Source organism: Ctenopharyngodon idella, chromosome 7 (genome assembly GCF_019924925.1).
Source record: "Ctenopharyngodon idella isolate HZGC_01 chromosome 7, HZGC01, whole genome shotgun sequence".
NCBI lineage: Eukaryota > Metazoa > Chordata > Actinopteri > Cypriniformes > Xenocyprididae > Ctenopharyngodon > Ctenopharyngodon idella.
Genome location: NC_067226.1, coordinates 41,863,422 through 41,890,984, shown reverse-complemented (window position 1 = coordinate 41,890,984; position 27,563 = coordinate 41,863,422). Strand labels below are relative to the sequence as shown.

The 27,563-nt window shown below is 35.2% G+C and overlaps 2 protein-coding genes across 3 annotated transcripts in view; one reads left to right on the top strand and one right to left on the bottom strand.

Annotated features, from left to right (window-relative positions):
- Positions 1 to 26,920, bottom strand: part of kcnip4a (potassium voltage-gated channel interacting protein 4a) — a 251,365-nt gene extending 224,445 nt beyond the window's left edge. The window contains exon 1 of the mRNA XM_051898895.1: positions 26,512 to 26,920. Within this exon, the coding sequence (XP_051754855.1) occupies positions 26,512 to 26,581 (70 nt within the window). The 5' untranslated portion in view covers positions 26,582 to 26,920. The remainder of the gene's footprint in view (positions 1 to 26,511) is intronic.
- On the top strand, positions 10,537 to 16,245 carry LOC127515357 (single-pass membrane and coiled-coil domain-containing protein 3-like). Of its 2 annotated transcripts, none has more exons than XM_051898899.1 (2): positions 10,537 to 10,936; positions 14,423 to 16,245. In XM_051898899.1, the coding sequence occupies exon 2, from the start codon at positions 14,434 to 14,436 to the stop codon at positions 15,100 to 15,102; it is 669 nt and encodes a 222-aa protein (XP_051754859.1). In that variant the 5' UTR covers positions 10,537 to 10,936; positions 14,423 to 14,433; the 3' UTR covers positions 15,103 to 16,245. The 2 variants fall into 2 exon arrangements, with proteins under 2 accessions (XP_051754859.1, XP_051754857.1); XM_051898897.1 differs by lacking the exon at positions 14,423 to 16,245 and adding an exon at positions 12,996 to 14,032 and having other exon boundaries at positions 10,741 to 10,936.
- Positions 26,921 to 27,563: the final 643 nt, after the last annotated feature.

Here is a 27,563-nt window from a genome sequence, read left to right as displayed (position 1 = left end):
AGCAAATAAATACACACATCCGCTTTAAAATTGCATCTGGCCTAGTGGTCTGATGGTAGAATTTTTGTCAAGCATGCCAGAGGTTCTGGGTTCTAATTCTGGGTTCTAATGCCACGAGATGTTTCAAAAAGTGGTGGGGACAATATTGACCCTGGAAAAAAGTGGTGGAGACATGTCCCATCTGTCCCACCCCCAAATTACGCCTATGTATATGACTATCTTCTTTCAGACGAACACAACTGGAGTTATTTTTAAAAATATCCTTGCTCTTTCAAGCTTTATATTGGGAGTGAAGGGGGGCCAGATTTTGAAGCCCAAAAAAATTCATCCATCCATTATAAAAAATAATCCATACAGCTCCAGTGGGATAATAAAGGCCCTTTGAAGCAAAGTGATGCGTTTTTGTAAGAAAAATATCCATATTAAAAACTTTATAAATTCAAATAAAATTAGCTTCAGGCGGACAACCGCACGCATACTGCGCAAGTTGACTTGTGCCAGCTGAGTAACCCCTGACGCGATTTATGACGTAGGGTGTAGGAGTATCGTAAGCTTAGATGACTCTCGTGGTTCAAACAAATAAGGCTGTGCAACAAGCACCCCCCCAGTTAATTAGTCCAGTACTCACTGATAGCAAAATCCTGTGCCATTAATACACGATAGTCGGATTTAACTGAAAATGGGATACATTCCTTTAATCCAAAGGGGCCTGTTTATCTGAAAATAAGAAGATAACAGCATTCTGTCTGCATTAAAAACATCTTCAAAACAAAAAGAGAATTCATTTACAACACTGCTATGCCTACAATGTTTTATGTTTATCTTGTGTTAAATAAATTTATATGCATGTTTGTAACTATAAAAAATTACAGCATTTATTAATCTAAAGGTCAATGTTAATATCAAAATATATTAATTCAGTTTAGTTGTCTAAATTAAGATTATGTAATATGAACAATGGGTAAGAGCTGCAAGATATAGACTATTATCTAAAAATTTAATATCTCGTGCAATTTTTCTTCTCTATTATTTCTATCTCTATTTTTAATCAAATACAAGACAAACTGACTCAGAAATTATATATACACAAATACATACAATATATTCATGTTAAGCCTACAAAGTTTTCATGTTATTTGTGTAGTTGCAGCTGTGAGTTTGCACAGCTTTGCCCTAATTTCCTGAGGTCTCATAACTCATTATGACTGTGGAACAGTGAAGGTCTCTGGTCCCACCTGTATCGCTCTTTCAAAGTCACTGTGGTCATGAGTCTGACAGTTGCTGTCTATGGACTCAGCGGGTCTAGACAGAGAACTGTGAACATCAGATGAACACTGCGCGCCCATTAACAGCAACCTTTGTCCTCTTCAAAACAGCAGCTTATAGCACAAAGCCATTTTGTTTCAGCCAGGTGTCTTAATGTGTAGCAAAAGCTTCATCAGCCGGTTTGAGCACAATTTTACAGTCATAGCAAACTAATAGTGAGATGAACATTGCATTAATGATCTAATAGATAGCTGCAGGGATAATTTATTTTTGTAGGATAAAAAAACCGAAATGAGTTAACATTTTGGCACGTCCAGTTCCCTCATCCCAAAATCAATGGGATTTTTGAATGTCTGAAATAAGGTCTGTGGTGAACACACAACACAAGCTCAAGATATTTTCACACTTTTCACTTTTCTACATCATAAAATACACAAGTAATACCCCCTTGTGGTTTTATAAAGCTTTTACTTGTCTCAAAAAGGTGGTTTCTAACAAGTCACTAAATGGGACTGCAGAGGTTGTCTGGGACATTAAACGTCATCGGCCAAACAAGTAAACTCATCTACTCACTAGTCCGCTTTTACAGCCTCATTGTGTTTATAATCACGCTCTTTCTCAAACTTTCAGGGAAAATTGATTTTAAAAAAAGACTTAAAGAGTTGTTGGAAGTTTAATGGTGGTGAAGCTGAAACCATACCATAGTGTAGTTCGTTTATAGCCTACATTTAGCTTTTTACTTCAGACAGTAGTTTTTAGCCTTAACAATTCATTATAGCTGTGTTCATCTGTAAAGATTATCATGATGAACAAAACATGCAATAATCATACAACTTGTGTTGGTCACAGAGCTTATTTTCTGCAATAATTAAAAGCCAATAAAAAAAAAATCTAATTTTTTGGGAGGAACCAGGATGATGTTAACTTCTGGGTTTGCCTACAAAAATAAGTCATCGCTCTATATAGTGTGTTTACTAGATGTTATTTACTGTGTCTGGGGATGATAAAGCACGATAGATGATCTCTCCATTTGCAGGAGCAGTTGCTCATTGTGTGATTGATGCTTGTTACAGATAGGCCTACATTTAAGGTTTGTGATGGTTTGCTGGCATCTATTTTGAATTCTTATTGCATCTGTACACCCAACATAATTGTTCAGTTCTACATCTAACAAATGGTAGTTCACGCACACAGATTCAAACACACACACACACACACACACACACACACACACACACAGTCCCACTGCTTTCCCCTGAAGGGAACTGTGAGTCAATTGAGAGGGGATGTCCACATCAATTATTTAGCTAATCTACCAAGTAACAAGAGATAACAACCAACATACTGCCAGTTAACCTGTTACAATAACCCAAAAACACACTCGGTGATGCTGATTTAGTGATTCAATGCAAAGTAAAACAATACAACTCAGGTACTCTTGAAAAGTGACACTAAAATGTATGTGTTAAATTGACCCTATTTGTATTTATCAAAGCTGAACCCTATTTTTTTAATTCGCAGAACAACAGTTACAACAGTTATCACAATCTATCTACCGTTGTTTGTTCAAAAGATGTGTTTGAGTCTCCATTACTAATCCGAAAACGTGACGTTACAACTGGCAACAAAGTCTTCCAGAGGCAGTCCGATTGTGCAGTTCAATAAACAATATGTTAAAATAGAGTACTTACATTTTAGACTCAATAATTCCAGTTACTTTGTCAGTTTTTGCTCCGCCGACGAAAAACGTTCAGAATCCAGACTGACAAAACTACAGCAGAACCGTTGCAACAAGTAGTGTTTCGAACGTTTCTCATTCACTCATGAAGATGATTGGCTGAAATGTGGAACCGAATATGAATATTTACCATTTCTAGCATACCTTTCTAAGGAAGAAATAGTAAGAGTAGGCTATGTTAGTTCACTTTTAGTTTGCGGAATGATCCAACCTGTTGAATAAATGATTCTGAGACTCATTTATAAATACACTTGTCTGCCATATGATGAAACGCTGCTCTGTTGTGTGTATATATATATATATATATATATATATATATATATATATATATATATATATATCACTGGGGGGACTCTATATGGGAAGATTTTTTTTTTTTTTTTACTTTCAATGACTTTTCAGATGTATTTAAATATAAAATATTATATAATTATATAATATGCTAACATTAAACAGGCCTATTTCATGTTTCCTCCAAACAATATTTTCTTAATTATCAAGCAGACAATTCAACAAAACATGACAAGTTTATACAACATTGTATGTTTAAATATCAGTGGTGTTATTTTCTATTTTCAGCTGAACAAAACTTAAAGTTTTCTGGAATCTTGTATGTTGAAATAGTAGTGAGTGTTACTCACTACTATTTCACACATATGCAGGGCCCACATCTGCACATACAGCATCTTTTATTTCCCCAAACACAGGTGACGTGGACAAAAAAAAAAAAAAAAAAAAAGTATTGCCAAATGTTTATAGCCCCTTCTTAAATGAAATTTAGGAAGTAACACTCACTAATATTTCAACATACAAGATTTCAGCAAACTTTCAGTCATGTTTTGTTGAATTTCATCTTAGTAACAGATGTCATAAGTCAATTGGAAGAATTGTTTAAATTATTGTAGATTTTTGTAATTAATTATTGTAGATTATTGTAGGTTAACTCTTAGTTTGCATTTGTTCCGTCGTTTACATTTTCCCTTTTCTGATTAGTTTCACCTGTGTCTAATTTAGTTAGTCATTTTCCATATGTATTTATAGACCCTGTATTTTATTTGCTATTTTGCAGAGCTGTTGCATTTTCGTTGCATATTGGATTGTTTTCTTTCTCCTGATATCTTCATTTTGTTCATTTATTAAAAAGTCTGCGATTAGATCCACGCCTTAGCTCTCTCCTTACAACCATGAAAGAATAACTGACCCTCAAAATGGATCCAGCCATCTAATCGATCAAAACCTTGAGGTGGAGGAGGATCCTGACCTCACTGAGTCCACTCCAGCCCCAGAGTTCAGTTCAGAGTTCGCTCCAGATTCGGTTAAGATTTGAAAATCGTCTAGTGTGTCCCAGGCCTTAGTTTACTTCAGAGGTGTTCAGCACATGCATCAGTGGGTGTGACAGACATGTTGCACAATATTATAAAACTATATCATCTTATAATTATAAGACATTATTATAACATTAATCAATGTATATTTATATTATTTTATGCTGTTTAAAGTAGTCCTACTACATTACACTACAACACTGATTGTCCTGTAACCCTTACATTTCAGCCAAAAATTGATTATAAATGTTTGATAGATTGTGTTCTATTATCAGTGTGTGTTTATGCTAATGTTAAAATATATTTACCGAAATGTTTGTCTTTTCAAACTTCTGTCACATGTCATGATGTTTAATGAGTTAGGAGGGAGTCAGATGTTCTGTAGGCATTGTGACATCGACGATCGGTTATTGCAGGGTTTTGGGGCGGTATCTGAGGTGTGATTTGATAGCGTTAGACATCGTTAGATGGCAAAATAAAGTGAAACTGGATTTGAAATGTGATGCCTAGAATCACTTTGATCATGAAATACAGTGAAGTGCACGATGTGCAGCCCACATAACATAATAAGAACACGATTGTAACAGAATGTTGCATATTCTCTGTGCTTTAGTTGCCTGTTGTTCAGTGCGCTGTTAAGGGAAGAGCGCATCCACAATGATTGAGAGTTACACATATCTAGCACGGCCAAGTTCACGTGCGCATTCGCATCCTTTTGTGCAGATGTAAGTTGATTATTCTAGGATGCGCTTGGTTGTGTTTATTAACCTGCTAGCACAGCACTGCAGGGTGGTGTTTATTCAGTTTCAGCTCAAATGCTTGATATTATTAACTATATGACAGAGTTATTTGAGACGGTCATTGCTTTTAGATGTTTCTTTTTCAAAAACATTGATAATATTTTTAATAATGCAGCAGTTTTTTTTTTCTCTTCATATTTTTTCAACAGTAGGCACGTACATAGCATTATAACGAGAACTCTAGCTATAGAATTGTCAGTTATATTTGCTTTCCTTGCCCGTGTGTCAGTGTGCTGTTATGGGAAGAGCACATCCACAGTTACGCTCTCTAGATATATTACATAACTTAGCTGAAGTTCACTTGCATTTGCATCCTTTTGTGCAGATAGGATACAAGTTGTAATGTTACGTTTATGTTGTGTATCTAGGATATTAATCACATAGGATGTGTCATAGAACGGGCTTTAGTCCTAATTTGTTTGCTCATTGCTACCACTAGCTCTGTGAGGGTCTTTAGCTCTGCCTTGGGCTTCCCCTCCACCAGCTCACTGTGAGTCCCCGGCTGCACCTTGGATCCCCAGGCCCACGTCTCCACTTTGGCTTGTCAGCCCATCGGCTTCACCCCAGCTCTGCATTTCCTTGTCTCCACTTTGGCCCATCTGCCCTGGGACTCCTCCGAGCTCCCTCGTCCCTCCGGATCAGCCTCGGTCAGTTGTCGCTCTGCTTCTGCCACAGACTTCCTCCACCACTTCAGCTCCACCAGGCTCATCCCTTCCTCCAGAAACCCTGTCTCCGCTTTTGGTCTTGCAAGCCAGCTAGGGTTGCCACCAGTCCCTTAAAATAATATTCCAAGAATTATCAGAGCTTGGTAGACATAATCATTATATTTTTAGACATTATTAGACAAGTTAATTAATTGATTATAATTAATGTTAGGCAATATTTATTAATTTATCATTTAGGCTATATTAATCCTAAATATTTTCATAACAAATAATCATCTGTCATATAGAATTTATGACATTTAAAAAAGTGCTAAATTATTTGGCTAAAAATGGGACAAATAATTACATAATAATGTTGTCCTAATTTAAGTAAATTAATTAAAAATTAAACCTAAAAAACCTAAATAAAATAATCAAATGAATAGGTGTCCCTTATTTTGCCTCACTGAAGGTGGCAACCCTAAAGCCAGCAGATTTGTCTTGGGCTTCCCCAAGGTAATGTCGCCCTGGTCCGTCGACCTCTCTGCTCCACCGGTTTCTCTAGGCTCCTTGGTTACACCTCCGTCGATTTGTCAACAGGTTCCACCCAGCCCTTGTTGCACACTTATTTACAGCCACTTTATGTGACAATAGGCTTATATGGTATGTAGGCTTAAAGTAGTCTCTTCCTTCAAATCAGTGGTTCTCAAACTGAGGGGCGTGGCAAGACTGAGGGATGGTGTACAGTCAACAGATTATTATGCAAAAGAAACCTCTGCAGGGTGATACAAGACTATACTGCATAATTATCCTGCTTATTATGTGGTCACTTGCCAGATAAGTAAATAATTAAACACAAAATATTAATTTTACATATTTTAATTACCTCAAAATGACTCGCCGTACCCGCTTGAGCACTCGGTTATCAGATGTAGCAGTTGTGGTTGTAGTTATTGCTGTGCAATAACAGCGATTGCCCGACTGAAGAATCAGAATTGTATTGCAGGAAGTTGTGTAGAAATATAAATGAACAATGCATGGTTCTGCTCTGTGCAAAATTGTGAAAGGACTGCCAATCGCACATCAGCTGTTGCGGTGGGGCTGTGCTGTATAGTATTTGAGTAAATGTAATTGGTTCCTGTACTTAAGTATCTTTTTGGCTACACTGTAGTTTTTTGAGTATCAAAGATATTAACAACTTTTACTCTCTACTCGACTACATTTCTGAATGTACTTTTTACTCCAATAATTTTGTGATGAGTAATGCATTACACCAGGAGTGTCAAACTCATTTTAGATTGAGGGCCGGATGGGAAAAAATGCAACCATGTGTGGGCCATTTTTTTTTTTTTTTTTAAACCTTAGTGAGCTGACAGTTGCATTAACATTAACTATACAAACTACACATTAATTTGCAAGAAAAAAAACACACTGCTCTTTGAAAACTGCATTTGTTTTTACTGCGAAAAGACTTTATTAGATTTTTAAAATAATGTTTTATTTAACATTTTTTATTATTGATTTTTTTTTTTTATGGCCAATTCCAATTTTTTGGAGCAAACTCGATACCGGTTGCCAATTTTTTTCTTTAAGCAAATTTATTTGTTGTTTATTTGTTCTATAACAGACCAAACTGGCCTTAAACAAAAAAATATGTGTAGACATTTGGTATACAGGCACCACTGCATTTTGATCATGAGCAGTTGTTTTTGATTTAAAGTAGATTATATAATTTTTAAGATTTACAGGAAAAAAACTGCATGGTCCGACTTTATAGCTTTGTGAAATTATGCTACATAAGACACCTGCACAAAACAAATAGCAGACGTACTGAATGAAAATGCTAATTCATTCCCTGTCAGTAGGTGGCGCTTGTGGAACAGAAGCGATATAGCATTTCCTTGGTTACCGCTGTACACAAAGTAGCGCTGCGCTTATAAAATAGGCTACTTATATGGAGAACGAAACTTTTCTGAAGACAGTTCCCTTCTAAGTTACATTCATATAAAACCCAATTCAATATTTATATTTTTCTTCCTGTATTTCACAAACAGTGAGCTTAGTCTGGTACAGTATTTGCTCTGCTGGCGCGTCTGTGTTCTTTTCTTTGCATCCGTATTCAGCATGTGGCTGTGTTAACGTCCTGTTTACAGACTTCATAATATTTCCACACAAATGACAGTTTGGGAAATGACTGCAAAGCAGTTTGTTTGCAAGTCCAGAATAGATATTGCCCAAAATAAAACTAATAACCATTCGGATTTATGGCCGGTGGACCATGCATAACTATTTTTTATTATTGTTCATATCATCCCCTGGGCCAGACACTTTTGTGGGCCGTATTTGGCCCGCGGGCTGTATGTTTGACACCTGTGCATTACAATTTGCATTGCACCTAACTTTTTCTGCAGCATTCTGCTATAAAGAAGCAATATCGCCATCTATAGGGCATTGAAGGTACTATATCGTGTGCGTTTTGCCTTTACTCACCCAAACTTGTCCACAAGGCTACTTTACGTGAATGTGAATGCATTAGCAGTTAGTTGCTGAATCACAGATGTTTGATTTAGGAGATGACTGCAGCTGTTGATGAGGCTGAAATAAGCAAATCCAGTGCAAGTAGACTTTGAATATTTCATTTTACTTTAGCTTGCATATTACTAGAATATTGGCTGTTTATTAGTACTTATTAAGCACACATTAATGCCTTATTCTACATGACCATATTCCTAAACTTAACAACTACCTTATTAATTATTTATAAGCATTAAAATTAGGAGTTTATTGAGGGAAAAGTTGTAGTTAATAGTGAATACATGTTCCCCATTCTAAAGTGTTACCAGATTATTATTTTATTTATCCGCTATATTGACGAGACCTTTTTGAAGGATATTGGTTTACTTAGGCCTTTTTGAGCACTTGAACTTAACTGAGACTTGATTGTCTATAGACATTTAAGAGACTATTGTGTAGACCATGATTTATTGCAATTTTGAGGTTTTCAGTTTTTTATTTTTATTTTATTTTGAAATAAACGTGATATTTCTCCTAAGAAATCAATTGTTTCTTGTTTTTCACTGGCATGTCTCTCAGGTGTCGAGGAATTGTGCATCTCTGAGCCTACATTCAATATGAGTAAAATACTTAAGTACTGTTAAAATCAGATACTCTAAGACTTTTACTCAAGTCGTATTGGTACTGGTGACTTGTAACTTGTACTGGAGCTTCTTTGCTGCAAGGTATCTGTACTTTTACACAAGTATGGTTTTCAGGTAGTCTTTACACCTCTGCGGTGTGGTGAAAAGACAAGAAAATGTGACAAGGCATATCTCGCCTTCAGATTCACCAGTACAAAGGTGAGTAATGAAGCCGAACAAGTAAAGATGCCAAGTAGGCTGGTTAAGTAGTACTACTGTATTATTCACAATATTTCAAATCATATATCATTTTGCAATCAATGTCATGTCTGAGCGGGTGCATGTATATTCATGAAAGAATTGTGAAAAAGTAGTTTCCTCAAAAATCTGAAGCAGCACAACTGTTTTTAACATTGAAATAATCAGAAATGTTTCTTGGGCAGCAAATCAGCATATTAGAATGATTTCTGAAGGATCGTGTGACACTGAAGACTGGAGTAATGATGCTGAAAATTCAGCTTTGATCACAGAAATACATTATATGTTAAAACATTCAAATATATGTATTAAATTGAAATATTTCACAATATTACTGTGTTTACTGTATTTTTAATAAATAAATGCAGCCTTGGTGAGCATAAGCACTTAAAAAATATATTTTTGATTGAACTGTCCTTGTAATTTATTAAGTGTGTTCATTTGTATTGTTCAATATTACCTTGTCCTCCTCCAGTCTTTGTATAGTAGACTCTGGAATTTTCTTTATCTTCAGAAATAAAGATAAAGTCCTCCATTTTGCAATAATATTTTACTGGAAATGAACAGTAAACTGAGACTGGTAGGCCAGTATTAGCCTAGACCTAGTATGTAAGCCAGCCATGGCAATCTGTTAGCTAACCTGGAAAATGGAAAAGTTTGATCTTTATGCTTAATATGTGCTGTGTATGACAAGCTCTTAACACACTCAGTTCTGGTGCACTGATATTCAACTACTGGATATCATACACTGTAAAAAGTAATATGCTATATCTACTCCATAAAATTTTGGCAACAGATTACAAGCAATATTATTAATTAAATTCAACAAATATAATTGAGTTAGAATTAATTAAATTAATTCCTTAAATGTCAACTATTTAAAATGAATAAAATTTAAACAAAAATGTCTGAATAATAGACAGACGTCAAAGATGAATTAATAAATCTTTATTTTTTATTGCCAACATTGAAGACACCTGATGATAAGCAGAATCACTGAAGGAAAGAGAAACACAATAATTAACAGAGATTTAGATGTCGATGTTGACTTGATTGAAAGTGTTTGGTCACCAGTATGGTGATCAGTGTTTTGTTTTGTTGGCCAGTTTCACTCTTTGCTTTTTATGTCAGTTTGTGGTTTTTGTAATGGTGTTTGCTAATTTTACACATTTTAAATGGTTGACTTTTAAGGAATTAATCTGATTAATTCTAACTCAATTATTATGTTGAATTTAATTAATAATATTGCTTGTAATCTGTTGCCACAATTTAGATTAAAAAATTGTAGATTTTTTATTGAATAGACTTTTTTACAATGTATTATTTATAGAGTGTGATAGGGACTGGTGTGTGCTGAAAGAGTCAGATCTCATGCATGTTTGGGGTCCTGTCAGGTGTCTGGAGAGAAAATCAGGATTGCGAGATGTAAACTCAGAATTCTGAGGAAAGAAAACGCTGAATTGCGAGATCAAAATTCTAAGATATAAACTTGCAATTCTGAGAAGAAAAGTCTGAATTGTGCAATGACTCACAATTTCTCTGTGTGTGTGTGTGGCAGAGACATGCAGCCCATGGAAATGACAGTTCTGTACATCATGTCAAAAGTAATAATAAAAATGTCCTGGTGGACTATAAAAGCTTTGCAGCAGTTGCCTTCTGTCCAGTGATCACTTCAGCTGAAGGAATCAACATCTATCACTCATCCAGAAGCAGCAGCAGCACTGACTACAGCTCTCCAGAATAAAAGACAGTCTTGAGAAGAAAACAGGTAAGCAAGAACAATCCCCAAATGTATTTTATTGTATATATCAAATACGTTGATCTAAGTTAAAGCTGGGAATAACGCCATGCAGTACAGCAACACCCAGGAGAACCGACAGATGGTACAGACCACTTGGCTCCAACAGATATTTGAACACATTCCTGAGTTTCAATTCTACGAGACCTCAGCAATAAGACCCTAATAGAGTAACTGAATATAAACAATATGATGGTTTAATGATTGTGTCAGCGTTCAGATTTCTGAATCAAAACTGGACTGTGAACTGACATTTATTTTACTGCCTTCAGTGGTATGAACTGATTTCATCACTTACGATTCATCAGCTGTATCACCATGACATTATGCTGATACTGATGTACACTGTAAAAAGTGCTAACCTGCAATAGTTAACTTTCAGAGCTATTTATACCAAAATTAACCGATAAAAAAACAGTTTTGTTGGTATAAATGAATGTATGTTGATTGAGTGATGTTAGATGATACTATTTGACTTGAATAAAACCAGTTTTAACCTGATCATTTTTCAGTTACGATTTAGTTTTTCAGAGCAGATCAAATACTCTTTCCAAATTAGTAGACACACTAAATAAAGCTTTCATCTCTCTCCCTTACTATTATGGAAGAACAAGAGAAGACACAAACGTTTTGGTCTTGAGATGTATAAAGATATATATATATATATATTTTTTTTTTTTTAATTGTCACTTAAATTGAATTTGTGAACCCCCAGGTCCCCTGACCTAAACTTACATAAGACATCTAAAAGTGTCATTAATACTTTTTCTTTTCATGCACTACTAATGGTTGGGTTTAGGAGTGGGAGTAAAACTTCATGATGAATCAAGATGTACGAATTCACAGAAAAATATTCACACAATAGTGAGGTCTGTGCCTCAATCATTGTCTCTTCATTTGTGAAAAATATGTCATGCATGCTGCAAAGTGCTGTTAAGTCAAAACACTGTTTTGAGCTAGTTTCCTTAAAATACTAAAGATTTTCACTGGCTGTCCTGAAATGTCAGTGGCTTTTCTAAGTAATGTGACTGCTTATACATTAGGCAGACTGTAGATCTACAACTCTGAATTGTCAAAAACATACCTATATTTGTAATATAGCCAAACAATGTCCGCGCCCACCTTCTGCAGTGCCTCTTGCATTTCCTTGTGCAGTATACACTGAAAAAAATGATTTATGCTGCTTGTTCAAATTACTTAATTAAAATGAGCTAAAGCAACACAATTCCTACACATTTTGTCCTAACTTTATTTCATCGTGTTTAATCCACGTAAATAGATCTAGTATTGAAGTTTACTTAATCCATTTGTGTTGGGATTACATGAATGAATTTTGTTCAGTTAACTGAAAATGGGCGGTGCTTGTTAGTTCCCATCATGCATTGCATATGGCTGGATAAAGAGATAAAATGTTTAAAAATTTGATGTTATTTTATGTGTTTTGCTGTAAGATGAAAACGGGGGATGCTTGATAGTGTTCAGTGTTCACTTATATTGCAATTATTAGAATGTTTTAAATTTCACTGGGTTACCATTGTAGAGAAGAGTGGGGCATTTGCTTAGGCTGTGGACTGGTGCTTTGTATTCAAGTTCAGCTTTGAGCTGAAAGCTAATATTTAATGTGCTAGTGTGTGCATTATTGTAAGCTGATAGTCTGTTGACTATTTAGCCAAGTCTAATAAATCAATCATGTAACACATATATGAAGTTAAATTGAATGAAAACATATTGGATGAATGGATGTTTTGAAAGAATGAATCACAAATCAATGAACCTTACAAAATTCACTTCGAGACTACTTAATTGGATCACTTAAAAATTACTTAATTTCATCATGTCGAATTTATATTAACAAATTATATATGTATAACTTAATTGATTCATGTGGGACCGACGTACACTATTAAATCATGTAAATTCAACACTTTTTTTTCTGTGTATATGGAATCTTATTAATCAATATTTATCATAGTCACTCGCATCGGTGTTAGCGAAACTCCCAAATAATTGTTTCTCTCTTTATTTCAAGACGCTAATATAAAGAAAATGTCTTGGAGTGATCTCTTCTACCCTGAAAATCCAGAAAGAAGGGAGAAGCTTATCCGCAAAAGTCAAGAGGTTCATGAATTGATGAAAAACAACTTCCGAGCCACCAACCAACTCACTGAGGCTCTGAACAAGCACTTAGGCTTGTCCTTCAGTCCGATCACCCTGAACGAGAGTGCTACTGTGAAGGAGAACTGTGACGTCATCATTCAAGGCATACGTGAGATCCAGGCAGAAGTGCTGAAGATTGATGAGAAGCTGAAGGAGAAGCTGGAACCGGCGCTGTATGAGAAACTGAAGAACATGTCTCTGTCCATCCCTGACTTTCAACTATTTTCATCAGCTGTTCATGCAGTTTGTGGTGTTGCAGCCATTGCTTCTACTGCTATTGTTGTTACTGAACTAATTGTTTGGCTAATTAACAATGTAAATATCCTAACAGACATGAGTAAAACATTTAATCAAATTGGAGAGGCGGTCATAGCCTCTGTTACACTTGGGGTGTTTTTCGCAGGGATTGATATGATGGCTCAGGCCATTATAGGGAACATTGAGCGTGATGAACTCAAGAAGGCCCTGGAAGAGTATGACAAGGCTTTGGAAGAATTCAGGCCAGCATCTGAAACATATCAGGATAGCATAACCTATGTCAGGATAAGACTTGAGATGATGAGTCAGTAAGAATACAATAACCTCCACAAATGTATCTGAGTTATCATAAACATTAACACTTGATAGGGAGCTTAGTTCCTTACTGTATTTTTTTGTTTTCCAGGTACAAATTGAGAGATTAAACAATGATGTTGAAAAACAGAGAAAACATTCCTGTTTACTAGTTGTCTTGTATGTTAAAACAGGCATATACCATAAACAAAAGTAAAATATGTATTCTTTCACCATTTCACCTGTGAATATATACATTTTATGTACTTAATTATGTTTTAGGTATTTGTTACATTATGCATTTATACATAAAGTCTTTTATCAGTTCACTGAAATAAATGGTTTAACAAACCTTTACCAATGACTCCTGATTTTTATTCTATAAAAATGAAACCACATTTTTAAAACGGTAACACTTTATTTTAGGGTCTTTTAACTAGTTGTTGATTAGCATGCATATTACTAGAATATTGTCTGTTTATTAGTACTTTATTAAACACATATTAATGCTTTATTCTTCATGACCTTATTCTACATTCTTAATCCTACCCAATACCTAAACTTAACAACTACTTTACTAACTATTATTAAGCAGTAAATTAGGAGTTTATTGAGGGAAAAGTCATAGTTAATAGTGAATATGTGTTCCCTATACTAAAGTGTTACCTTTAAGACATGCTTTTGACCAGATCAAAATGGAATAGAAGATTTTTGTTTTAAAACAAGTGCTCTCTTCTTGACCAACAGAAAGCACCAGAATGCTATCTGCGTTCTTTGGCAAGAAAGACGAGCTCAAGAAAGAAGAACTGATAAGGTCCACGCAGACCCTTCACCACTATGTGCACAAATACTTCAGCATCACCAACAGACTGTTAGAGATACTCAACACTCACCTGAATCAAAGCCCTTCCCCTGCTGTCTCAGAAAATGAAAATGAAAGCATTGAGGAAAACTGCGCCAGGGTGAGAAATGTTATGGGCCTGATCCTGGATGTTTCTGAGAAGGAGAACAAACATGTCCGTAAGAGCATTGAACCTGCTCTTTATGAACGGATTGCCTTCTCTGGAGCGTCACTGAAGGACAAGGCTTCACTGATAAAGGATCTGCATCAGAAGACCATGGGACTCTTGGGGAACGTCTGCGGTCCTGTAGTCGCTGTTCAACTGGCAAACAGTGATCTGGGGAGTGTAATGCCTCCAGTGGAACAGAATGGGTTTCAGCCTGTTCTGTTGTTTGCTCTGGGAGATCTAGTGCAGAGCAGTGCAAGAATCACTGAGCTTCTGTGTGGATCAGGAGAAAAGAGCCTGGGTGAAGCCGTAGAGGTAGTGGAAGAAGCCCTGTCTGTTCTGAAGCCACCCTGTGACTCCTACAATGACATTCTGAGTGAAGTGGAAGCCTACGTTACCATCATATCTGAGAACATGTAGGGTAGAATTATAAAAATATTAATATCTTTATTCAGTAGAAGAAGCCAAGATTCAGCTATTGTCATATTACTTTTTTCTTTTGAATGTATTTAATTATTCAATTAAAGAGAATAGTGCAACTGTAAATGTCTAAATTGTGTGTGAAGTCATCAATACCATGATGAATTCTGTGCAAAGTGATCGTTTCAAACTGCCACATGTTTACAATAACACAATGTTATCGTGAGAAGGCAAAGCACAAGAGAACAACGGAGCTATGAACATACATGTTCTAATTATGAGTTTATTAGAGGTTGAATTCAAAACAAATACTGCCAAACTACCCATACTACTTCTGAATAGGATGTCTACTTCATAAAATGTATGAAAATATATGGTTCAGATTACTCAAATAAATGGAGGCGCCCTTAAATGGTCAGATATGGAGCTTGGGTGTCATCTAGTGAAAAAGTTTGGTACTGCGCCCAAACAAAATCTTACTGAAAGCTCATTTTTTAAATATTTCAACCTAAAATTTGGAATGTTGACATTTTTGACTTTTATTTTCTTGCAGTTTAAGAGTAAAACATGCTTTGTAATATATTATTATAAAATATAAACAATTATATTTTTACATTTTCGTAAACTTAAACTTCTGTAACTTTATTATTATTTCACTTTCATAATTTATTTCACTTCTACAATAATCTGACTAGTGTCTTCTTTAAAACAAGACCAACCTTAGGTCTATATTCCAAAGCATTCTTGAATCACAACCATTTATGTTTGGATAGCGCATTTTCATGTCTGTGCGAAAAAAGGGGGTGACGGTTATTTAAACCCTGTTTTTCTCAAAATTCCGTTTGAGATTTGGAAAGGGCTCGAATCCAGCTTTCATGTGTTATTGAAACCTGTTATAGGTAAAATTTCACCATGTTATGGGTTTTCGCAGATCACATCATATATATATTATTATGTATTATTTTATTAACCATATAAATGTATTTGAATATAGCAGGAAGTACTATTTAAATTTAAATACATTTCATAAATCACAAACTTCATCAAGAAAATGAATTGAAGGTAAAAATGCAACAAACAAAAAGAAAATGCTACTTTTATTTCATATTTGATTCTGGATATCCTTTTTGGAACATTTATATATATATATAAATAAAAAAAAAAAAAAAAGGTTTATATATGCGAAGGGCAATGGTATTATTAAGCAGCTAATAATGGGAAACACTAGATCATAATATTGAATTTAATAGAAGTGAAAATGTTTAACCCAATTACAGGATTAAAAAAAAATATTCATAATGCATTTTAATGATTCCCTTTTTCATTTTAGTAGGCTAATACAGTTTTTATTGCATGTATTATAATTGTCCCAAACTTGCAGCCATGATAAAATCTTGTAGCCTATCTACATCTATCATTCATGTTCAATTTTAATTAGTTTCAATTCCAAAATATGAGAATTGAGAATATGAGAACGTTCACACTCCTTTTTCTCAAGAAAAGTGAGAACTTTACTGAGCCTGTGCAAAATAAAAGTCCTCATTCTAGCTGAGGAAATTTAGTGTGTTACAATTGCCCTCTGGTCTCCACTCTCCTCTGTAGTAAATTATGTTTTATGAACAAATGCTCTTGGGATTGTGGCTTTGCAATTTAGCCACTAGATGCCAGTGTTGTATATCAGTATATTCGAAACCAGAATGAGCTTCAAATTACACTGATCCAGGGAACACTTTACTGCTTTGCGAGGCCCAATAAAATCCCACATCTGCTTCTACTTCATTATTCAGATTGGTAATAATTTATGCTAAAATCACTATTTGCCACTTCATGAGATTACAGGTAGGGAAGGTAAACTCTTGTTTCTAGAAGAGTGCAGAGATATTCTGTTGTCTTGATTATAATCAATTAAATGCAAAGCAATTCTAACGTTGCTTAAAAATATCTGTGCACATTGATATAAAAGGTTGGTACTTGTTAATGCTGATGGTTTTTTATATCTTTGCTTTAGCAAGTTCTATGCTCTTAAATGATTATAAAACTTCCTTTATATAATAACTCATGCTTCTTAAGTACACAATGTCTAATCTTGCAGATTGAGGACACATATGGTATGATCGTGACAGAAAAGGAAGAAAACTATGCTCTAATAGATTCATGTGATAAGAGAGTTGCATCAGTGACTGCGTTTGATCTGTTTGCACGCCTGTCTTTAGATTCTGTCATATCTTTGATCTTACAATTCAGTTACAGTATGAACATTTTCACACTGTGGACGGTGAAAATGACAGATATGAAAGCATCAAAACTTAGTTTATGATCAGTATAAGGATCAATGATATTGATATATTCATCGGAGGCAAGTGCATAAGTGCAGAGGATAAACTGCAGGTTAAATTCGCAAGGAAAAGGCAAGTAATGAATCCAAGACCATAAACATTAACCTTCATGGCAGCTTAACATTCATTTAAACCACAGCGGAAGGATGCTGAAGTGTGCGGTTGAGAAACTGCTCTCCATCGCGATTGCTGGCATGACACCTGAGTAAGCAAAGACACTGTGTGTGGCATAAACAAGCCTGGAGGGAGCTTCTAAACATGAAAGCATGTCCGATCTCCTTTTGGCCCCAGGCGTTCATAAACAAACGCCTTCTGTTCGCTCTTCCCAGTGAGTTTATTTCTGACGCCGGCTCTCGCCCCTCCGCCGCTCACGCCTGGCCTCGCTCCGACGGCAGGCGGCCATCCTGGCAGCTGCTTACCGCTCTAGCTCCCGACGGGAAAAACAGAAATTGGCTTCACAGCAAACAAAACCTGGTGGAAATAGCCCGAGAGACCAACGGGAAGTACTCGTGGCAATTAATCCTTGATTTTTCAAGGGTGTGAATTGGATGAATACAGTATATTGGGGCTCAAAGCCACAGAAATGTATTTAAGCTGACAATTCCAAGATTTGTGCTGTTTAAAGGGTTAGTTCACTAAAAAATGAAATTTCTGTCATTTACTCACCTTCGTGTTGTTCCAAACCTGTAAGACTCAATGTTCATCTTCGGAACACAAATGAAGATTTTTTTTATAAAATCTGAGCAACTGCCACTTTTGACACTTCAAAAAGTTCATAAAGAATTCGTAAAACTGATCCATATGAATTGAGCAGTTTGGTCCAAATTTTCTGAAGAGACACAATCACTTTATATGATAAACAGATTGAATTTAGTTATAGAGCAGGTTATGTGATGTAAGTGTCAACATGTAGGCCTATTAGTTTAAAAATCATGCACTATGGTAAAAAAATATGGTGTAAAATAAGTCTTTATTAATTGATAATCTGCCCATGTAAACGTAGTTTGTGTGAAAAAGTTGTTGGTGATACAGCCTCTAGTGTTCATTTCAGCAGGAAACTGAAGTGAAATGTATGTATGGGCTTTTGGAGTTTTTCATAGCCAGAGTCGTATTTCCAATGAGCCTGGGTTACTTTACTTACATCATCAGCTACATCTACACTAATTTTTGGAGCAAAATCTGTAGAATTCTGTGGAATAAATGGTAAAATGTGTTAAACACAGTTGAGAGTAGGGTTGCAAAATTCCAGGAATTTTCAAAGATGGAAACATTCCATGGCAATTAATGGGAATACAGGGCTCGACAATAAGGACTGCCCAATTGCCCGGGGCCAGTGTGAACGACGCTCGGGACAGTAGACGGAACTGTCACATGCCCGATCAGGCCAGTGCTGTAGGATGTGCAATATATATCGTCTATGATATCGTAATTGTTGATTTAATGATCTGAAATTATCAAGTATGTCCCTCACTTTACAAAAACCAAACAAAAACACACCCATTGGGTGCACGCATGCACTACATGACGTAGTCTAGTAACGTTAGGTTAGACTAGTGCGCGTGCATATTTAGTGTAAGCATTCACTGCGTGATTTAGTCTACTAAAATGCATTTAGAATGCATCAGAAATCAAGATAAGGTGCAAAACTGACCCTGTATATCTTTCATATTTATATAATTTAATATAGTTAACCAATATTAAACAAAGAGCACGGTTTTCCTCAAAATATCAGCACGATTACAAATGTGATACTGATTTTATACAGCGTACAGTTTAATGAACAAGAACTTAATATCAAGTGACTTACATTTTAGACACCAAATCGCCTGTTTCACTCTATTTCACCTATGAAAATAGTTCCAAAGTCCACACAGCATTGTTTTGTGTCTCTGAACAACATTTCCTGAATGAATCAGCCGTTTGAATGAATTGTTGAATCTCAATGACTCACTCATTAACAGGGACTTGCTGCCACCTACTGGCGGGTTTAATTTCACGTTTAAATTGTCTTTTCATTTTTAAAATAATTTCAAATAATAGTATTTAACGTTTTATATTTTCAACATTTCAAAAAATTATTTATGTATCTGTAACTGCTCTTGACTGATTAACTTTAATAAATCTTTATTTAATATTTAATCTATAGTTATATAGTTAGCTATACATTAGATTACAATTTCTGTACCTGAAAATCTCAAAGCAGCGTTTATTTCATTTATATGTTTGTTTGTTCTGTTGTATTTATTTTTGCTATTACTCATAATTTGATTATTTGTTACTATTTTATTACTTACTGTTTATTTGTCTAACAAAATTTAAAATTTAAGTGAGTTAATCTAGTAGCTTTTGGTGTCATACCCCTATTTATTAAGGTTACATGCATCAATAACAACAAAAACAATAACTAGGCTTTTTTTTATAAGCCCATTTTCTTTTACTTTATAAATTTTTTGTTGTGGGGCAAGTGAAAATTTTGGCGGGGCAAGTAAAAATTTGAACCACTGGCCCAACTAAATCCTTAGCGTTGAGCCCTGGAATATATTAATTCAGTGGAATTTATGGGAATTAAAGGGAATAAAGTGGGAAATTTGCCTATAAATTAGCCTATAACAGGGAACTTAAATGCAGTTGAAATCTTGAAGCATAATGTCTTAATATCAAACATTTCAACGTATTTATTTAATATTATTTATTTTATTTTAAAGAGGCTTTATTTAAGAATTTTCATGTATTAATCACATTTTTTATTGCCAATGTGTAAACAGCTTGCAATGAAACTTAAAGGGGTCATGAATTAAGAAATCAATTTTTCCTTGAGCTTTTGATAGGTCATCATACTATAAGAATATCCTGTAAGTTTCAGAACTGAAAACTTCCTTTTTAGTCTAATAAAGGCTTTTATTGACACCAGGCCCAGATAGGTGAAACCCCGCCTCCGCAGAGGAAATCAACGCCTACTTCATCATTGCAACGTTAGCCCCGCCCACTGGTGTGTTAGTGAGATGACGAGGAGAGAAGAGCGATACAGGACTAAAAATAACATTACCTTTCAAACTGATCCTAATGCTAGGAATATAGTTTATTTTAATTTATTTTCAACAATGTGAATGTCTCAGTTGAGCTTTATTTATTTGTATTCGGTACATTTCACTGTGGATTCTCTTGTAAATCAATCGCATTTCGGCGCAGGCTTTGCAAACAGACTTTTACGATATGGACTCGACAGTAATGCAGCAAGTAACCGTATTAATTCTAATGCCTGATCTGATATGTAATGTTTCATTTACATTTAGATGTGTCTATGTGTTAGTAAATCAAACCAGTGACTAAACAGTCAACTTCATGTTGTTTCTCTTAGTAGGATGAAAATAATCTTATTTAAACGGTGATTAAATTATATTTAGAAATCAATCAAAGAACGCTCCCTTTACAATCGCTAGAGCTGTCAGTCAAACAGCGAGTGTTCTGGAGTTCTGGACTTGCACTAAAACTCCAGTTTTATTCAATGAATCTCTTAGTTACATCCCGTTTGCACTGTTAGTGATGATGAAAGCATTCGTTAGTGTGTAGAAATTTGCAGTGTTGCAGTGACGGGATCACTGCTTTCATGTGCTCAGCAACATGTCTGTGATCGGCTACAATGTTCATCACTGCAACCTTTCATGCCACGATCTAAATATAATGCCATAGATTTAAGCGTAATGCTATAATCAACACTTCTCACGATTAGTTAACCTTGACAGCTGTAATAGTAAAAATGTTCTAAAAGTTTTTGAGAGAGTAATACTTAGCTATTTCATATGCAAAGATGTTAGCCAATCACAGCAGTGGGTGTTTACACTGAAGTCTCTCAGCAGACATGGCCCTTAAAACAGAGCGTTTAAATAAAAGAGCTAAAATCATGCCTTTAATTTCTAAATTATCACAATTTTTGATGTAAAAAGCATACTAACATTATAAGTGCACACCAGGAAACATTATAAAACAATAAAACAACGCAGTTCATGACCCCTTTAAAAAACAAGACCTTCCCCAACTCCCTAGGTTGTCTATGAAAGCCAACATGATGTTGGTGAATCACGTTCAGACACTGCTCCAGATTGTTGTTAACTAGCTGCTAGCCTTTATCTTCACTTTTTTTGTCATTTAGCCAACTGGTCCCAAGGTCATAAAGTGTATGAAGTCTATTCAACTCAGTTTCATCAGTTACCTACAGCCATGATGCTGGGTACAGTTAAAATGTTATTTTATAAATTTCTATTTGTTTGCATGCATGCCTGCTTATGACCAAACAGAAAGTTTATATTTGAATGTATGATACAGTTTGTATAAATTACCCTAAATTTCCAAGTAATCCCCTTTAATTCCTGTAAATTCTCATTAAGTGTCGAGCTTAAATTCCCCAGCTTAACTTCCCATGGAAAGTTTCTGGAAATTTTCCACCCCTTTGCAACCCTAGTTGAGAGTACTACACTCTTATTGGTACTTTTTAAGACTGGCTATAACTCACTTTTTGTGAGGTTTCGGAAATGAATTAACTGGGAAACTGATGTGTATATATCTATGTGCACACTGCAGACATCCAAACATCGATCTGAATTTCAGACATTTCACCACCAACTTCCAAAGCAGATCTCCACATCCAGCACATGACAGATTCAGGGCAAAGTATATTCATCACCACTACAGATTACTGCACTGACGGTCCGTAACAGAGCATAAAGATCCTATGTGGTCACCATCTCCATCCAGTAAGAAAAGCTTTAGAATGAAATTTGTGCAACAGAATGAAGATTAATGGCATAAATTATTTGTCTCTGTAAGATGCAATAGCATGGTAAATAAAGATCTTACTTTGAAAAAGAAAATAATCTATTAAATGATGTTCCAAAGGAAGATTAGGTGTCCATGACTGAAAAATAAACAAAATTATTATTGTTATTATTATTATATTTTAATATAAATTTCATACTAAATTTCTGTGCATGTGAAGATGTGAGCATTTAGTGTCAGTGTTTCCATTGCAGCAAGAAGCTTGAGTCCAAAAGAATTTCGGCACAAAGAAAATTGGCACATTTGCCTTGCGAGCATATGTGAAAATATGGTATGAGAGCTTTTTCATGTTGCTTACTGTACTTAAAACAGACAAGAATTATTCGTGAATACACATGAGGTTGATGTAATGCAAGATAGAATCTCTGCATGACAGAAAATAGCATGGAGAATGATATTATAAACAAGAAAACATCCAGACAAGCAGTGTAGATTATAGTAAAGAGCCTTTCCTAACATTCCTTTAGTGAATAAGATGCTAAAACATGAATAGTACGTTCAAATAAACAGTTTTAAATTTCTTCTTACTGAATTCCCCCCCTGACAATTTCTTATTTTATGTTGCGTTGGTGCACACTTTACTAATCGCCAACTAGAGTAATTAATAATAAGATAATTTTCCTCCATAACTGTAGTTATGTTTTGCTCAGCTCCCACTTCCCCTCTGTCTCACCCTCCTCTTACACTCCTCTTATACCCCTCCTCTTAGAAATTTTTGAATAAAGTCTTTATTTTCGTTTTGTTTTTGCGCACAAAAAGTATTCTCGTCGCTTTATAACATTAAGGTTATTTTAACGATGTCTTTATTACTTCTCTGGACCTTGAATGTGGTAATTTCGTTGCTTTCTATGGGAGATAAAAAATAAAAAAAAAACATAAAAAATGTCTTAATTTGTGTTCCAAAGATGAACAAAGGTCTTGCGGGTTAGGAATGACACGAGGGTGAGTACTTAATGAGAAAAAATTCATTTTTGGGTGAACTAACCCTTTAACATTTATTTTTCAAGGAATTTATAACAGTATGGAGACATAATGTTGATTATGAACTGCTGGTTGGCAATGTTAAGCCTTTAGAATAAAGAATTTCACAAGTAATATTGCAAAGTCCACCTGGCAAGTCCTTGGTACCACACACTGATTATGCAACACAAAACTGCAAGACAATAAAACAGAAATACACATTGAGAAACGGACATCCGTAAGCCAAAACTTCTACAGAGAAAGCTAGTCCTAACTGCAGTGATGCATAAATAAAGGATTCAAAGATAATCACTCACATACAAAAGGCTACCAGACCTTTGGCTTCAGATGAAAGCTGCACTCTGCCACAAGGTCATCAGCGGATCAAAATATATTTAGTAATGCTAAAGCAAACACACCTTTCCAGTCATTCACCAAGTGTACATGAAACAACAACACTGTGTGACCTTTTGGAAATAAAATATAGTCAATTTTCAAGCATCAACATTTGGAAACAAGTGTCTGCTCATTATACGTTATAGTCAGCATGCCAAATGTAAAACACCATTCCTTCGTCTACTCTTCGGAATTTTAAATATTCAACATGCTCAGCTCAGCAGACTCACACTCTTCTATATGTAAATATGTACTTAAAGGTTAACACTGTTCAAAGCCACAACAGTTACGTTTTCAACTGAGTGGCTAGCATTTCCAAAGCGTGGGTTTGAGAATTAAGTAACTTGCAAAGTAAAATTGTCGCCTACCCAATACTGGCACTCACCATCTTCTTATTTGTGCCAATTTGCTTTCTCCTCATGATCAATGTGAAAACTTCTGCATGTTCTTTTCATTATATCAAGTTTCTAAAAAAGGAATATTTCATTATTTTATTATTTACTCAATCATTTCCAATCTGTATGTTGTTATTTTTTCCCCATAAAACACAAAAGGAGATATTTTGAAGAATCTTTACGCAGATCTTATCCACCAATAATCCTTGATTATTGGTGTAAAAGACTTTCAATCTGTTCCTCACATAACATAACACTATCATATGGTTTCAGAAGACTAAAAATATAGTGCAAGAGCTGTAAGAACTACCTTTATGGTTATTTTATGATTTTTTTTTTTGTCAGATGTGGTCTCTTTGTTGTTGAGCTGCTTGAAGATTCTTCAAAAATTCTTTGTGTTCCATCGAAGAATTGTAGCAGAAACACGAGAGTGAGTCGATGACAAAAACTTTTTTGCACATAATTTTCAATTTAAAGCTTTATAAAATGTTTCTACAAAAGCTACAGGTGTCTACAAAACCGTTTTCAACTACAAACATAAAACTTTTATGAGTTTGGGCCGTTGATTTCGCAAAATGCAAACTTTTGAAAACAAACTTTTGCAAGATTTTTGAAAATGATACCGTTATCGTCTCCATGTAAACAATTTGTGAAAACAGTGACGTCATGCGCATGTGTATTATGTGTTCAGTTCATAAGCGCCTATAGTGTTTCTTTATAAAGTGACATCGCCAACTACTGGCCTGAGATGAATAATACAGCATCTTTAGTTATTTTCACGGATCCTTGTCAACAGGGATCGTTTTGACAATGTTGTCATATGTACGCGAAAAGGGAAAAAGGAAAAACTTTTGTGTTTTTAGTACACTGTTTTCCTGTAAACACCCTTAATTTACTCAAATCACCTAATTCACTTTTCAAACTGAGCAATAATGTAGTTAGAAATATGTCTAAAATATTATTTATGGTGATATTATGCTAAAATAAATGCTCAAATATTCACAATTATATAGATAAGATTTGATGGCATCAGAAAATAGTTCACGTTAATTTTCATATCCCTCATTAACCTTTGCCTAACGCCTGCATTAATTGTGTCTCTTCTCACAAGATGAATCTGTAGCAGCTGTAAGAATTTCAACCCTGAAAGACGAGTTTAAATGGCATTACCCTTGAAAGCACTCAAAGCACAATATTTCTCTAATGGTAATAAACCTGCCTGAATTTAGGATTTCAAAGTGTGAATGTTAAGATCCATTTATAAGAGAGCAAACGCATTAATGTCATTGCAGATTCAAGATTTAAAGACGTCTGTATCATCGCCTTGCAATGAAAATGCTAATTATTCACTTTGTCTATGTTGAGAATAAAAGTAAATCTAAGTAATTGTGTACTGAATAAAATTGTGTTTCCTTCCATTTAAACAAACAAGCTTTACGTACTTTGTCATTTAGTACAGCACAACACGGACTCTTATCAGGGGATAAAAAGTCACTATTGGACAACAAACCATGAGTACAAATCCTGTTATTGCAGAGATAACCATCACATGCTTTTCTGCAATTGTTCTGCCATCATTATTGCAAAGGAATCAGTGATCTGTGAGAGGAATCAGAGGATATTATCTTTTATACTACTCAAGATAATAGGAAATTAACATTTTTTCCAGGTTTGTACAAAGTACCAATGCACTTGAGGTACATCCAGCATAGCAGGACCATCAGCAACACCCTTTAGGTCATATTATTTCTGTTGTGTGTTCACAATAAAGTCCCATTGGGATACATTATGTGACGTCAAGAGTCAAGTATATAATGAAGGCAGATTTTAACTGAAATGTTCTCTGTGAAAGGATATATACTTTTTCATAATAGTTTTTTTTTTGACAGAAGTGGTATTAATATTAGTATTAATAATAGAAAACGACTGTAGTGCTGGATTTACAGCAATTGCTCGATGGCAAAGCCCATAAGGTGCTATAAATATTGAGGGTTTGTAGTTTGGTAGGAGGAGCAATATTTTTCGACATTCTCTGTATAATGGTCAAGGATTGTGTCCGCAGGCAGTGAGTTTCATCCCACCTGCTTGGCTGCTTCTAGTGATGCATTTTATAAAAAGATGCTGAAACACAATCTAAAAAAGTCGACAGTGAACAAACCTGTTTAAAACACAATAGCTCATGTCAGTCCATCTAGTTACTCATCTATATTTCACAGCCTGACCTTCAGCTTAAATATCATGATATAGATTTTCCTCTATAAAATTCAGATACATGACAATAATTACCTAAATATTTCAAATCTATGGCCAAAGTAAAGTAACAGGTAGCCTAAATTGTCCAACTCTTTGTGGTACCAGCAGCTGTAATAAAAATCCTCTCATTCAAAGAACGGCAAAAGTACAAACATGACCGTCAAACTTACATGCGAGACATGTGCATGCATGAGGAAATGTGAAGGTTCGCGCGCCGCGAGAAAATAATCATGCACCTTTAGTCCTACCACTCGATGAACTTGATGTGTCCACTCGGGATGAGATGCTTCCGAGATTCTTCTCCATTGTAATAATAGTCTTTGTTTCCAGTTTTCTCTCCTTGTGTAATGCACTTATGGGGGTAGATTGTGACTGTTGCGCTTCAGCGTTCAGCAACTTCAGCTGATGCTGTCTGATGCAGTCGAGGATGCGCGTCACCGATCAGGCGCGCTCTCGCTGTCAGTGTTGTTTTTATATGACAAGTCAACTTTTTAAAAAGGCTATTTTTAAAAAAGATTCATTTACAATTTTTTGTATTGTTTGTGTTGTATTATTTGTTTTTTGCTAATGTTTTTTTTTTTTTTTTTCCTGTAGATGCGACATTCTACTACTAAGTGCTATCAATCAAATATTATATTCCTTATATATATATATGTACAGTCATGTGAAAATTTAGGACATCCTATTGAATTCCGTGGTCTTTCCGTATCATGACATAATAAAAAATCATCTGGTCCTTGGCAGTTTCTTAAAATTTTTAAAATAAATCCTCAGATGAACAACAACTCATGACATATCATACCATGTCATTATTTATTTAACAAAATCTAGGCCTAGATGGAAAAGCCATGGGTGACAAACTAAGTACACCCTTATTGTTTCCTATTAAAAGGATAAGCAAGGATCAGTAAGTGTGAAGACCTCTATTAAAGCTGTAGTTCTGGCAGTTGCTGGTCTGGAGCCTATGATGCCAAGGAGGAAAGACATCGGCAATGGTCTTAGTGAAGCAATTGTTGCTGCCATCAGTCTGAGAAGGGTTATGCAGCCATTTCCAAACAATTTGAAGTCCATCATTCTACAGTGAGGAAGATTATTCACAAGTGGAAGACATTCAAAACAGACACCAATCTTCCCAGGAGTGGACGTCCCAGCAAATTCACCCCAAGGTCAGACCGTGTAATGCTCAGATAAATTGCAGACAGCCCAAGAACTACACCTCAGACTCTACAGGCCTCAGTTAACATGTTAAATGATGAAGTTCATGACAGTAAATTCGGAAAAAGACGGG